Below are 15,309 nucleotides of genomic sequence, written 5' to 3'. Positions count from 1 at the left end.
GTGTGATATTTGTTCAATCAGATAACCACGGAAATGTCAGCCTCTAATCTTATAGTAACTTTCATCATTTCATTTATATTCCAAGGGTGGTTAGTGCTCATTAGGCAGAGTCATTGATGCTGTTGGAGTATTTCCCTTTGGGATTTACCTGCAGTTGTATAGCCTTCTCATCCCTTGAGATATTCACACTGTGGGGTTGTCCGTTTGCCATGTTCCTGTGGTCCACATCAATTTTGAAGGGCTCCTTCAAGCCCCCCAGGTTGTACCGGATTTGTAGAGTTCCTGCAAAGAAGATTAGGTTTCTTCCTTTACCATATCTTCAATGATTTCAATGTATATAGGTCTAATCTTGCTGCACACTAATAGAAATTCAGGGGATTTTTGAATGGCAGCCAGTAGGAAAGACATGATTGTTTTACATTGAGAGTGATTGACAGTTGCCCAGTAGAGGTTTCAGCTTAAAGACCAGTAAAGCCTTGGGAGAGAGGGCAGTCTGACTTCTTTAATATGTAAATGTATTCCCAGTATGAAGAATTTAATTTTAAAATGATTTTCTTTTTGAGTAATTATGCAGCTAAACTTAAGAATTAGTAAATCACTTCATCCTAAGTGACCTTTTATTAAACTTTTTGGTCAAATCTATTGCATGATGACAGCAACCCAAAGTGCACATTTACTTTCATTGCACTGTTCAAATCTCTTCTTATGCATCATTTCGAAATTGATTTGAAATCAGAAACCTTCTTTTGTTAGCTCTATATTAATCAATTAGTTGCATGTAGTCTAAACTCTTCTTTTTGGTATATAGATATATTTTTTTGACAAGACATTTTAAAATTCCTTTAACAGAAAAATGGGCTCATTAAACATTGATATACTTTCTGGTAAAGTAATTTGAACCCATTTTGTGAAGATGGTAGTTCTTTTTCTGTAATGCATAATGTCATTAAAGAATGTATTCCATAAATCTGCTGTTGTTCAATTAGGCTTATTTCTCTGAGACTGATTGTAAATTCTCCCTGCATTGATTGTTAATCTGCTTTTCTATCTCTCTAAGAAGCACACCGTTTGTTGTAGGTGGCTATATGTTTCTTTTGTCTAAATTTGCAGGAACACATTTTTTCTTTAATACTTTCAGCAAAAAAATCCCTAAACATCCTGTCACATTAGCTTCCATTACATCCTCTATAAAACACAAACAGACCTGTGCTTCTCATATTGTTTATTGTTGCTCTGTGAAGCTGATCAGCTAGCTTTACTACAGGTTAAATTCTGATTCCCCTTGTTTTATTGTCTTCTGTTTATTGAAAAAGATTTTATTGCAAAACAAATTAGAAGTTATTGAAGTCTCTTGTGTAATGCCATAAGGCTTTTCTGACTGTTAATGCAAATGCCATAAGCCTGTGCACATCCCGGAAAAGAAGCAATTATTTATCTGGGACAAATAATAATAAAAAAGTGATACATTCACTGTGAACAGTTACTGAGAATTTCTGCTGAGTAATAATAAAAAAAAATGCATGAGCATTGTTAAAATCATTAAGTATTATAGGCAAAAAACAAACAAAATTAGATGTTTTTTTAATACTTAGTATGCAGTAAAATTGTTGAATAATGTACTATTGAGACTCCCACCCTCTCTCCTCAGAAAACAATGCTAGACAGAATAACTAAAGGGTTTTTGAGAGTGTACTCTTTCTCTACAAATTAAATTACTTTGCTTTTAAACTCATTTATCATGAAAATGAATGTATTGTATTTCCATGTATTTTCTTACTTTAAAAAAGCATTATACTCTTTTTCACTCAGACAAAAAAACATATCTGACCTTCATTTCTAAATTCACATTTAAAAAGTTGGGCAAATGAAAAAATCTCTTTCAAAGATTCATATTAAAACATGGAAAATGGTGAAATATCGTCTGAGCATTCAATTGTTAAAATTAAGACATGAGATGGTTTAATTTGCCTGACAGTTATTTAAAGAAAGCAATAATAATACAGTGGTAGAAATCCTGCAGATTCTTTTCATTTAATCTAAAAATAACATTTCGGCCCCAAAATCTTTCATTTTACATTTCAACTATTATCGCAGACATACATTAAAGGTAATATGATTAGAGGCAATGTTATTTTTTTCTGGCAAGCTTATTAAAAAGGAGAAAACAATTAATTGAACTTGTTCCAATTTAATTTCATAGCTTGGAGATATGGCGCTAATGCAATCACAATGGTAAATGTGAGTCAGAGAAGTGGGGAGTGTTTCAAAGCACCTCCATTTGACAGACCATGGATCATAGAGTTCAGCATTTTAGTCTCCCTAGCGAGGGTTTTCAGGATTATTATGTGACAGTTTTGTTTTTATTTAGCATGATGACTTCCTTAGTGATTGACCAGGTTCATGCCATCACTTGATACTAGCATTTTCCCAACCTCTGTGACAGAGAAGCTGATTCCAGTCAATTACTTCTGCGAGTCATGAGACCAAGACTGTTCTATATAAAGTGCAGCAATTACTGGTGCTCCTACATGTAGACTCTGGCTTACCGTTGTTCCTAAGCACCACAGCCAGGTAGTCCTGTGTCCTGGAGCTGATGTACACCAGGATGCTGGGGGTGTTGGTGGTGCTGAAGCTGAAGGCTAGGTCCTCGCTGGTCAGGTTGACTTCAGTGGGCCTGATCTGGGGAACGCTCTTCACGTCCTTGGCAGTTGCCGCTGCTGCCACCGTCGCCTCAGGTAGGAAGTTATACTTGATCATGGTTCCAGCTTCAAAGAAACCGCCAACATCTGCAAGGCCGAACAACAGAGGCTAAATCATTCAGAAGATTCACTGAAGCTCTTAGCAGAGATCCCAAAGTATGGAGTGTGAATAGCTGAGCAATAACATATCATGGGCCAGTTAGAGGTACATTTGAACCAATTTGGTTTCCATCGATTTTTGAAGTTTGAAAAAAGAGATATCTGTGTTAATATCCAAGCATGGAGGAAAGTCTGAGTTGTTTTGGGGAGAAATATGTGTGATTGGTGTTGGTTACCTTCACAACAGAGATGGTACTACAGTTCTGTGTAAGTACCACAGCATTTTAATCTGACCAGATATTCCATCTAGGAAAGAGCCCAAGAGGCAAGAACACTATCATGAAATGTCAGCCATGCCTGTGAACGAAATAAAATAAATAAATAAAAGGGTAACAAAAATAACTTCAACCACTATTACAGTGAATACAACTGAGAGGTAAAGTGTGCACAAAATTATAGAAGTGGAACAAGGAGAACACGTCCAGATAAAATATTTAAACACACGGGCGCAATGGCATTCAGTGCTTTTTAAGCATCTTTTTAAATGGAGGTAGTCGGCATACTCAGTCATTTTGGATTTAAAATCAATATTAATTAGTGTAGTTGATTTTCAGGAGGATGAGAAAGATTGAATGAGATGGACTAGAGGTGTCACGGTTATATTATCAATAGGCAGTAAATACAGCTAAATGCAAGGAGTCATGTCCATTACGATTCCAAGTAAATCACTCTTAAATACCAAATCCTTTTAGTTTTTTCTCGCTGCCACTACTGGTTTATCATGTAAAATCAGTAACTTCATTATGTGTTGTGCCCTGCGTTTTCTGTTTTTTCCAATTGTAATGCAATGGCTATGCTATCCTAGATGTCCCTGCAGCCTCCCCAGTTATACTAATTGAATTCACAAATTGTGCTTTGACTAATTTAACCTAATTACGATTAGTATAAATGATAATTAAATAATACATTGATGCATTAAAAGAAACATCAAGAGACCTAAACATGGAGTCAAAGACATTGCAATCAAAAGGCATTTCTTTGAGCTAACACAAGCAAAGGTATACACCTGGTATTCTGTATACCGATGGGTATAATTTATTTTGCACAACTTGTAATTTATCTTCAGACCACACACGAAAGTCAATAATAAACAGACAGTTATCACCAGAAAAACAATAAAAAACTCACATAAAACAAAAGGTTGAGGTTGACAGCTATTAAATGACCTCCCCCAGTAAAAACATAAGGGAAAGAGAGTTACAGATGCTGACAAGATGTTATTTTGTTCTGACAGAGGCATTTGTTTGGACTAATATTCTCCTGGAAAAAAACTACGTGCATTTCTGAACAAGCATGTAATAAATGAGGGAATAATTTCTACAGCAAGTCAACTGAAAAGGGAATATCTACCCCAAATAGCTGATTTGCAAAATACAAAAATTGAACAAGTGGTAAAGATGTGGACCTGTAGTTACTGACAGGTCTACAGATACAACAGATAATTATCTTTTCCACATTTTATTTGTTCTTCATTATATAAGTATTCACACCTTTGCTTTGACATGCCTAAATAAGCTAAATAAGTTGAATCCTTCTGTGTGAACTTGCCTGGTCTGTTCCTCTTATTGCTTCTCAACTAGTCAGTCTGCTGGAATATGTAAGCTAACTGTGCCCCAAAAATACCTAACCGTTGAACAGCACTCTATTTAATTAAAAACATATATAGTATTATGATTTTCGAGGTATACTAAATCTAATTAGGGAGAAAACACTAATACAGAAACAGCAATTCTGTATTTTTCTCATTCTGTAGAAAAGACATTAAAGTTAAAATAATATGCAAGAAAACAGATTTGTCCTATAGATTCTACCACTTTAGTGCAGTGGTACCAAAGGAGCTCTCATTTGCCACAGAGCAGCCTGTTGTTTTGCTATAACTCTTAATCACTTTGCTTTCTTTGTTTTTGTGCAGTCACCAAGGGTTTAGCTCAGGGAAGCAATCAAAACTCTCTGGTGAAAGCATCCTGCAAACACCGCATCCCGTGTGCATGTTTAAGTTGGAAACTCGTGTTTTTGAATCGCAGACAGCAAAATTACCCAATCATTGGATTCTTCCCTCAGTAGGGATAATAAAGATATCATTGAATTGCAGTGAGATGATCCAGCTTACTAATTAAACCCACTAACCAAAATGTGTGAGCTCTATTAAGCTCAAGTGCTACTGCCACAATAAAAGGAGCAAATCAATTGCGATTATAAAACTTGGTGGACAGGTTGCAGGTTGAAAGGACTTGTAGCAGTGAGAACAAGTCCATTTGAGGTCTGATCATTTATATATTTGTCGGAAAACACGGTATGGGAAATCAGGAAATGTGACAATACCTATCTAAGCAAATTAAATAATTAACAGGGGAATCATGTGCAGCACATACTGAAAAACTGTCATTGGTTTCAGGGTTTTTAGGCAGTGTAGGTTAGACTGTCAGTGACTAATATGCTCTCCCCACTTAATATTATTGGTAGGCAAACTACCACGAGGTTTGAACATGACAGCTCCAAAAAATAATACTACAGCACAATAATCGTCCTGCTCCGTTTGAAAATGCACCTGCTTCGGGCTGTTGGTTAATTCAAGGCTAAGGTGTTCACAATTACAAAACAAAAGTGTTCACAGCACTTAAGTGTTTTGAACAACGTATTGTTTAGAAGCTACCACTTTCCAAGCAGCGAATGCAATTACTTGAACCTGCAGGCAAGAACGCAGAAGAATAAATTATTGACTTGAACTGCTCCAGACTGCTCCGATCTGTAAATATGTATGTAATGTAAATAACAACTAACACGTGCTATTATGAAAAAGTTAATGCATTATCAAAACATGTATACCAATGGGAAGAATCAGAGCTGGAGGCAAAAAGAAACAACAGCTCTCATTCTGGGAATTTAGAAAGGCGAGCGCTGCATGGATTGGTTCCTGGGGGCTTGCATGAGCTGGTCTTGGTCTCAGAAGTGAGCAAGAAGAACTCAAGAGTTCTTTTGATGTTGGCAGGCTTATTAGCATATTCAAATTGACAAGCCATCCGTGATCTACAAATATCATTTTCACCCATCACAGCACCTAAGGCCTACTGTGGCATAAAAATGAAGTAGGTCAGGAACCAACTAAACAAATAAATGAGCAACAGCTTGTAACATCTGAGCTGAATCTTTCATCAACTTTTTCCAGTCCTATCCATTACATGTTTAAATGACAGGAGACAGATTTTTACTTCTATTCTTTTTCATTCTTCTCTTCTATGGTTTTTTGAACTTCAGACTAAGAATTACATGGTCATAGAGCACAGGGGAATTCTGAAATCAAAAACAGACTGTTGTTCACTAGTCAAACAGCACAAAATGGTGCTTGCAATAGAGCTCCTTATTAAAAGGAGTCTTGAAGAGACTTGAAGCACATAACTATAAGCTTCCATAAAACAGCAAAAGCCTTGGAGAAAGAAAGAAAAACATTGATTTGTTCCCTTTCCACTTGGCAACACCCCCTCACTTCTCCTTTTAATTCTTTTTTCTAATCTGGGCTGTTGTTTCGGGTTTGGTAGCTGCATAATAGCTACCAGGCCTTCAGAAAAGAAGCAGGATTATTATTATTATTAACTGTTGAGCGATAAGAATTCCAGCAACAGAAGAAATTAACTTCAGATTAATATATGGAGGTCTGCAAGGTCGGTGGGGGGCGTACCCATAAAAACAAACATGACCTGGAACTCCAAAATGAGTTTAATCATATTTCTGCTCATAATGAACACTAATGAAAATAAAATAAATGTCATATGGTCTCCAATTACCTTTAGTGCAGAAAGGTCCATCATACGCAGTCCCAGAGCAGTCACATGCATAGCCATTGTATTTCTCGACGCACTTTCCTCCATTCCGACAGTAGATGCCATAGCTGGTGCAATGTCCGGAGCAGCCTGGCTTTACTCCGGGGGTGACCATAGCCCTTTCCTCCAGGTCAAGGGTCACTCCATTCATTTTCAAAGAGCGGATGCATCCAAGAAAGCCTTTCTGACCTCCCGCAGCACCTAAGCAAGACAGCAACATCATTACAACCCTGAAGAAATGAAACCCACAGGTTTGAAATATCCTCATCCCTTACACGTGTCTTTGTGGTCCTTGTTGAAATACAGGGGAATTTGTATAGTGCAAATCAATACATTGTTTAGTTCCCCGTGTAGTAAAAAAATGTGAGACCAGTGTTTCAGTTTTTGCTCAATTTAACTAGCTCTTAGGCTGCTGCCATGCATGAAAGTCATTTGGCTCACTAGGAATACGCTGTCCGATAACTTTGACTCAATGGTTGCTTTACTGTATGTCACCTGCAAGAAACAACCAAGAAAATGGAGTAACTGACAACACTGGTCAATGCATTGTAAATAAAGCTGTGGTTTCAGATGTTGATAACTGTCATATGTGTAAACATCTAAGTTTAAGAGAGAAGAATAATCACAAGAAATCCTCAGCAGGAAAGCAAAGAGGTTATCATGGAAAATCCTAAATGCACAATTCTCATTACAACCTTCTAAACATATAGCAGATTTAGGGGTCTTTTGTTACAAGAATATCAATATTCTACTTTCCAAAATAAAGACCCAAAACAGAGCAGCTTCTGATTATAATAAACAATGAACAATTAGCTACTGCAGAGAAAGTTGGTTGCAAAGGTAGCACTGTAGCCTTTCCTATCTGAACATGAGTAGATCTGAATTATTCTGAGTTGTAAAAAAAGTGCTCTCTCTAAAAAGCTCAACTAATTAAGCTAAGTCAAACTCTTTACAGATTCATGTATTGTGAGTGCGGCAATTCCAGCCTGAACAACCAATACATATCCGTTGCTTTGAATGTGGGTACTTCATCTCAAATTGCCCTAGCATTTGTGTGCAGTAATTTACCGCTATCTCGCAGTTCCACACAAACACCAAATACACTTAACCCAAATGAGAGGATTTATTGTCCTTTAAAATATAATTTAAAATAAAGCATAACTAATTTCCCAATGCGTATAAAAAAAACCCAAAAAAACCCTAATTCACTGGATTAAAAAAGACAGAATAACTGATGGCTGAGCACAATTCTATTTATTTTTTAGCTTCTAAAAATTAAAAACATAAAAATATAAGCATATACCCTATTATTATAGGCCCGACCTCACACTGATATAAGAACTTGTCAGATACTTCATCTTCGAAAATGTCCTTTTGAGTTTCCACTGACACAGGCTAACAAAGAAATCAGAGTGCTAATTTTCTGAAAATCTGTCATTAATATTTCACTTCACAGTCTAATTTAATTCCTTGTTCAAATAATGTAAAGCTCTATGTATTCCGTGTCTTTCACATGCCCTTCTATTTAAAGTAATAAAACAAACCCACCACATTTACAATAGATCCTAAGCTCATGGCTGGAGTTTCATCATCTGTAAATATGCTGTGTATTAATATCATAATAGTCTGCAATTCAGCCATTAATGTTTAATTATTGATGTAGACTGCTTTGATAAAGCAACTGCACAAATTTCCTGTTTAATGAAGCTCAGGAATTCCATGATTAGCATTAATTATAAAGAACAGACAATATTTTCTTAACTGATGTGCACTATTATTCCAGTGACTCCAGTGAATAAATTAATAGTGTTGATCTTGAAACAGACTATATTTGGACAGAAAAAAATACTGCAGCAAGAGTCAACAATCTCAACAATGCAGTGAAAATGCAATTATTAACAAGCAAGTCAATTTCATAAAAAGTATTTTCACTGCTTTATGGCAGCTGGGAAGTTTAACTGAATTTACACACATTGTCTCTGTTGTGGCTAAGCTCACTCCCCATACTGTTTTGACTGGTATCTTTTCGGAATGTGATATTTTAGAAATTAGATTCTCACAGCAGGAAAATAACGATATTTTGCAGCAGCAGAGCCAAATTAGAGAATTCATATTGTTTTGAAGCCAGACTTTTTAAATATTATCTTACAGACATCTTGCTGATTTCTGAAAGGTTATGAATAGAGAAAACAAACAAACAAAAGAAACACACACTTCTCTGGCAACTCTGAACTTCCTTTAGAAATCAATTAAGAGAACAAGAACATCTTGAAAAACTGTACTCTTCTAGATATTCTCATGAAAATACATTGTTTACAGTATATATACACTTCCGGTCAAAAGTTTCAGAACTCAGTTTTTCCAGTTTATATTGAAATTTACGCAGTTTAATGTCTCAATGTACTCTGAACTTAAAACATAGAACAAATACACAATTGGAGATAAAAAATAAAATAAAATAATGGAATCGTTTTGTTTAACAAAATTTAACCCCTTAAGCTGACAAACCCTTCTGGTACCCTTTAAAGGGCACCAAATCCATGTGCTTCTCTTTAATCCCATGTGTAATCTTCACTGTTGTGTTGCTTGCCAAGTGTTATACCATAAAGTATACCATAAAAGCTGAGACCCTCAACTTTCTAACGATGTGAAGCATTTTCTGATTTACGCCTGCCCCTCCTCATTCTGAAATGGGGGGTGGCAGGATACTGGATCTGAGTAGGAATACATCTCAGAAAATATTGACAATTATGACATATTCAGGAACCAGACAGTCTACTGATCAAATCAAGACCATCCACGTTTTGGTAGAAGCAACACACACCCGTAGAGAGCTCAAAATGTCAAGATGGAAAACTGTTTACAGTGTACTAATACAAAATGTCTTTACATAATTGGATCTGAACTTCTGTGTGTTGGATAGAACATCAAATAATGGATTAATCGTTAGGTTGTTCTGAACAAAACTAGCCTATTTGCAAACTGAGTGATCTGTGACCATCTGAATGAGACTCCCCCCCCCCCCCCCAAGCTGACTGCTTAAGAGGGTGTAGTAACAGTATATAACTCTGAAATGTACATTATTTTTCAGTTTTTGGTAACCTAAACTTTGTTTTTTTAACCTCTGTCAGTTTACTGCTTACCTTTGTACCATTTCAGGTTATTCACTGCACTTGATTACTTAAATTTCAATAAAAAGTGGAATAATGTGGGTGTTATAAAACTTTTGACCAGTAGTGTACATTATGTATATATATACACACACATATATACATATATATATATATACATAAATATATATATATATATATATATATATATATATATATATATATACATACATATATATATACATATATACATATATATATATACATACATATATATATATATATATATATATATATACATACATACATATATATATATATATATATATGTATATACATACATATATATATATATATATATATATACATACATACATATATATATATATATATATATATATATATACAGTGAGGGAAAAAAGTATTTGATCCCCTGCTGATTTTGTACGTTTGCCCATTGACAAAGAAATGATCAGTCTATAATTTTAATGGTAGGTGTATTTTAACAGTGAGAGACAGAATAACAACAAATTAATCCAGAAAAACGCATTTCAAAAAAGTTATGAATTGATTTGCATGTTAAAGAGGGAAAGAAGTATTTGATCCCCTATCAATCAGCAAGATTTCTGGCTCCTAGGTGTCTTTTATACAGGTAACGAGCTGAGATTAGGAGCACTCTTTTAAAGGGAGTGCTCCTAATCTCAGCTCGTTACCTGTATAAAAGACACCTGTCCACAGAAGCAATCAATCAATCACATTCCAAACTCTCCACCATGGCCAAGACCAAAGAGCTGTTCAAGGATGTCAGGGACAAGATTGTAGACCTACACAAGGCTGGAATGGGCTACAAGACCATCGCCAAGCAGCTTGGTGAGAAGGTGACAACAGTTGGTGCGATTATTCGCAAATGGAAGAAACACAAAATAACTGTCAGTCTCCCTCAGTCTGGGGCTCCATGCAAAATCTCACCTCGTGGAGTTTCAATGATCATGAGAATGGTGAGGAATCAGCCCAGAACTACACAGGAGGATCTTGTTAATGATCTCAAGGCAGCTGGGACCATATTCACCTAGAAAACAATTGGTAACACACTACACCATGAAGGACTGAAATCCTGCAGCGCCCGCAAAGTCCCCCTGCTCAAGAAAGCACATGTACAGGCCCGTCTGAAGTTTGCCAATGAACATCTGAATGATTCAGAGGAGAACTGGGTGAAAGTGTTGTGGTCAGATTTGACCAAAATCGAGCTCTTTGGCATCAACTCAACTTGCCGTGTTTGGAGGAGGAGGAATGACCCCAAGAACATCATCCCCACCGTCAAACATGGAGGTGGAAACATTATGCTTTGGGGGTGTTTTTCTGCTAAGGGGACAGGACAACTGCACCGCATCAAAGGGACGATGGACGGGGCCATGTACCATCAAATCTTGGGTGAGAACCTCCTTCCCTCAGCCAGGGCATTGACAATGGGTCGTGGATGGGTATTCCAGCATGACAATGACCCAAAACACACAGCCAAGGCAACAAAGGAGTGGCTCAAGAAGAAGCACATTAAGGTCCTGGAGTGGCCTAGCCAGTCTCCAGACCTTAATCCCATAGAAAATCTGTGGAGGGAGCTGAAGGTTCGAGTTGCGAAACGTCAGCCTCGAAACCTTAATGACTTGGAGAGGATCTGCAAAGGAGTGGGACAAAATCCCTCCTGAGATGTGTGCAAACCTGGTGGCCAACTACAAGAAACGTCTGACCTCTGTGATTGCCAGCAAGGGTTTTGCCACCAAGTACTAAGTCGAAGGGGTCAAATACTTATTTCCCTCATTAACATGCAAATCAATGTATAACTTTTTTGAAATGCGTTTTTCTGGATTTTTTTGTTGTTATTCTGTCTCTCACTGTTAAAATACACCTACCATTAAAATTATAGACTGATCATTTCTTTGTCTGTGGGCAAATGTACAAAATCAGCAGGGGATCAAATACTTTTTTCCCTCACTGTACATACATACATATATACATATATATATATATATATATACATACGTACATATATATATATATATATATATATATATATATATATATATATATATAATTTACTATAATTTACTACTACTACTAATACTACTACTACTACTACTACCACCACCACCACCAATGATGGGATATTTGGTGCGTGTCAATTTTAATTTCCTCAATGTCCTCTTCTATCTCATTGAGTGATTTTAGTTATAAATCTATAGAATAAATTAAATTAAATATAGAACTACACATTTTGATGCTTTATCAAGAATACAGAAATAATACAAGTGGTTTGTAAATGTCAGCTCAGGCTGTCCGAGCTTCCATTAAAAAAGCATTCCAATCACTCTGTCTGAGACACACAGAAATTGAATGAATTTGCAATTACGCAAGTTCTTTGTATGTCAATCAACAATACTGTTCAGGGGAATAAGTAAATTGCTTGTGAAATTAATCAAAAAAGAATGCATTCATTTCACAGTCTGCTAAATTACTTGTTAAGTGATCAGAACTCCAACCTGAGTATAGTTATTTTCTTTTCATATTCACAAGTCACACATCACTTTATGAAGCTCCTGGGGATGTTGAGCCTTCGGTATGAACTTTTCTCACCTAGTACTGCAGTATAAGGTCTCACCTTTGTCAGCAGTTCTTTTATTTGTGTTGTCTTGTTAACTGATACAGTAAATGCAGGGCACACATTCATGAGCGACACATGATACATAAAAGTTACCTACTGGCCTGACAGGACCACGAAATCCGTTTCCCTGTAGAGCAGTCGAATTACAATAGGAGTTAACGAAGAAAAAGAGAAGCAAATGAGAAAGTAAAAAACACAAAACACAAACCAAGGGAGTAAACAGGATTTTGATGAATAAAAACAACAAGATATACAACATAATATAATTAAATACAGAAACATGGTAAAAAACATAAAAGGAAACAACACAAGCAATAAACAGAAATAATATATATGTCATATAAAGACCAAATTAGAAATATAGAAAAAAAGAAAAGAGAGAAGAAATAAAGAAAAGATCACAACACTCTCAATGGAAACAAAAATCGCAACTATCAGACCCGGTGTTTCAATCTAACATGGCCTACTTCTCTCTGTGCAGGAGATGCTCTTTGCCAGACAAAGAAAACAAAGATTGAACGCACAGTCCAACAAATCTCATTTCAGGTCTTTGAGCAAAATAAATGATTCACACTGCAATCTGTTCATTATGCACACATTGTGAATGATTGGTTTCTATTCATATTTTAAGCAGATAAAATGCAATCTGTTCGTTACGGGCTTGAATGGAATGTGCTGCTCCTGTAGAAAGATGCCTGTATGCATATGTGTGTGTGTACAGTTATTTTCTTTATTGAGACATTTTGTATATTTTCAGATCTTCGTTACTTAATATCAGTTGACTAAATATGTTCTTACATTTTGGTTTCTGGTGATCATTATACTATTGGTTTATCAACTAAGCACCGGTACAAAAGACTTCCATCTTAATGGGACAGGATGCTCTTTTGGCTGGCAGGAGATCAAACTTGATAGTTGTGAGATTTAGGCAGAGAATTATCCCACTGACTTATTTAACTGAACAACAGTGTGACTGATTCAGTATTTTGGCTATGGACTTAATAATGAAGATGAAAACTTGCTGTGTGTGTTTCAATTGTGATACTTATCCTTGGCTCTTGGTTGTAAGTTTGTATTGAACATTTTCGTCAGGGATTTAAGTCATGAACTACACATATCAGGACCTCTAAACTTCAAAATAGTAATGTATTTATAGTTTTAAAGTTCACAACTCACTTGTCCTTTTCTGAGGGATATCACATCAATACTTTCCACATAAAGCCCTGAATCAGCACAGAAGCAAATCAGTATATTGATAGAGGATTACATGAAACATAACAGCTGTCCTGGGAGACTTGAGTAGCTGCCTGTCATCACAATCCACTGAACCTTTATAATAAGGGAACATGAATAAATCCTGTACCAAAGTAAACAATTATGTTTTAGAAAGCAGGATTCCAACTCTGAACTCTGAATAATTCACATTTGGGGATCCGAATCGTGGAACACAGAAACTCTCTGATAAAATCCGAGGATCAAGTAGTTATTAGCATGCATCCAGATGGCTCGAGGGGTATGCTTTCAATTGTAACCTTATTGAAGTTTGTATAGTCTCTTACATGACATTCAGCACTCCATGCTCCACTGACACTCACACTTATCAGAGTACAGCACAGTGTCAGTGTTTACCATCATTATATCAGCTGAAGAATCTTAATGTCACTCTGCCATTGCTGAACACTTTCAAGGGCAGGACTATTAATCAAAATTAGCCCTACTGGGTCAGTCTGATGTCTGCACAGGTTATTTGGTAAGATTTGCAGCTATTGTAAGATGTTCTAGGATACAGTATATTTCTCTACCATGGCGAATCATTTCTCATGTCTACTAACAGACTTTAGATTAACCAGTTCACATTCATATTGTCTGAACTCATCCACACAGATAGGGTCCAGTGCATTCTTATGACCTTAGACATAGGCAGAGAAGTTGCGCTTGGTAACACAATCTGATCATGATCTGAGCTCATGGTATAGAGGGGTGTGATTGGCTGAATTAACCCCTTTAAAGGTCTACAGCCGAACAACGGAAAGGAAGAAGAGGCAAAGCAGAAAAAGAAAACAAGGAGAAGACACACACGGCTGCCTGCTGCCAACTGAGATTGGCTCTGACCTGTCTGAATAGGGGTATTATCTTTTCCTGTAACTCAACATAAGCTTAATATTCTTATTTTATGAATATAATCAATTGATATTAGTTACATTACATTTACATGTTCCACTCTGTTCCAAATAAATGATCATTGCACCCGTGTGATTTGACGTGTCTTGCCTCATAAAATAATCTTATTGAGGTGATAATATGAGTTTCAGTTAAACTGTTATACAGAATGGCTGGACATCACACATGCGGGAAATTCCTCTGACACTATGGAATATATACAGTTGTTATTTTTGCAATTAAAATTAGCCATTGGTAAGCAATACGGTTCTTTAATGTGTTACTGTTATTGATGTATATGGTAATTACAGGAATGTTTTAAATGCAAGGAGTATACGTTTCTATCATCATGAAAAGCAACAAGAACAGGAATGAATTGCTACTATTTTGTTTGAGTAGATAAGCTGTAAGTGTTAACAGTAAATGTAACAACATATATACTGTCCTTACTCTTTACTAAATGGAAAATCAGGCTTTTAAAGCAATTCCAAAATGAACACAATGTGCAAATGTGGAATCTATAATTTGAATTGTAGTTAATTTTTTGTCCTCAAAACTTGAATAGAGCTTCCCTGCATTGTCAGCTGGGCCTGCGTTTAGCAAAGAACATATTTTGCTATATTACAATATATTAGCTAAGACAGAAATGTCAATGTAATAGATTTTAACATAATTCATATTTGGTTAGCAATTATCTTTGAATTTAA

The 15,309-nt window shown here is 36.0% G+C and overlaps 1 protein-coding gene across 1 annotated transcript in view; it reads right to left on the bottom strand.

Annotated features, from left to right (window-relative positions):
* Positions 1-15,309, bottom strand: part of LOC136767860 (contactin-associated protein-like 2) — a 517,302-nt gene that overhangs the window by 39,253 nt on the left and 462,740 nt on the right. Inside the window, exons 18-20 of the mRNA XM_066721910.1 lie at positions 6,641-6,877; positions 2,547-2,786; positions 149-282 (exon numbers count right to left, since the gene is read on the bottom strand). Of these exons, the coding sequence (XP_066578007.1) occupies positions 149-282; positions 2,547-2,786; positions 6,641-6,877 (611 nt within the window). The remainder of the gene's footprint in view (positions 1-148; positions 283-2,546; positions 2,787-6,640; positions 6,878-15,309) is intronic.

The sequence above is a fragment of the Amia ocellicauda genome, chromosome 2 (genome assembly GCF_036373705.1).
Source record: "Amia ocellicauda isolate fAmiCal2 chromosome 2, fAmiCal2.hap1, whole genome shotgun sequence".
Classification (NCBI taxonomy): Eukaryota; Metazoa; Chordata; class Actinopteri; order Amiiformes; family Amiidae; genus Amia; species Amia ocellicauda.
The sequence above is the reverse complement of the archived record's forward strand: the minus strand, read 5'-3'. Positions and strand labels throughout refer to the sequence as shown.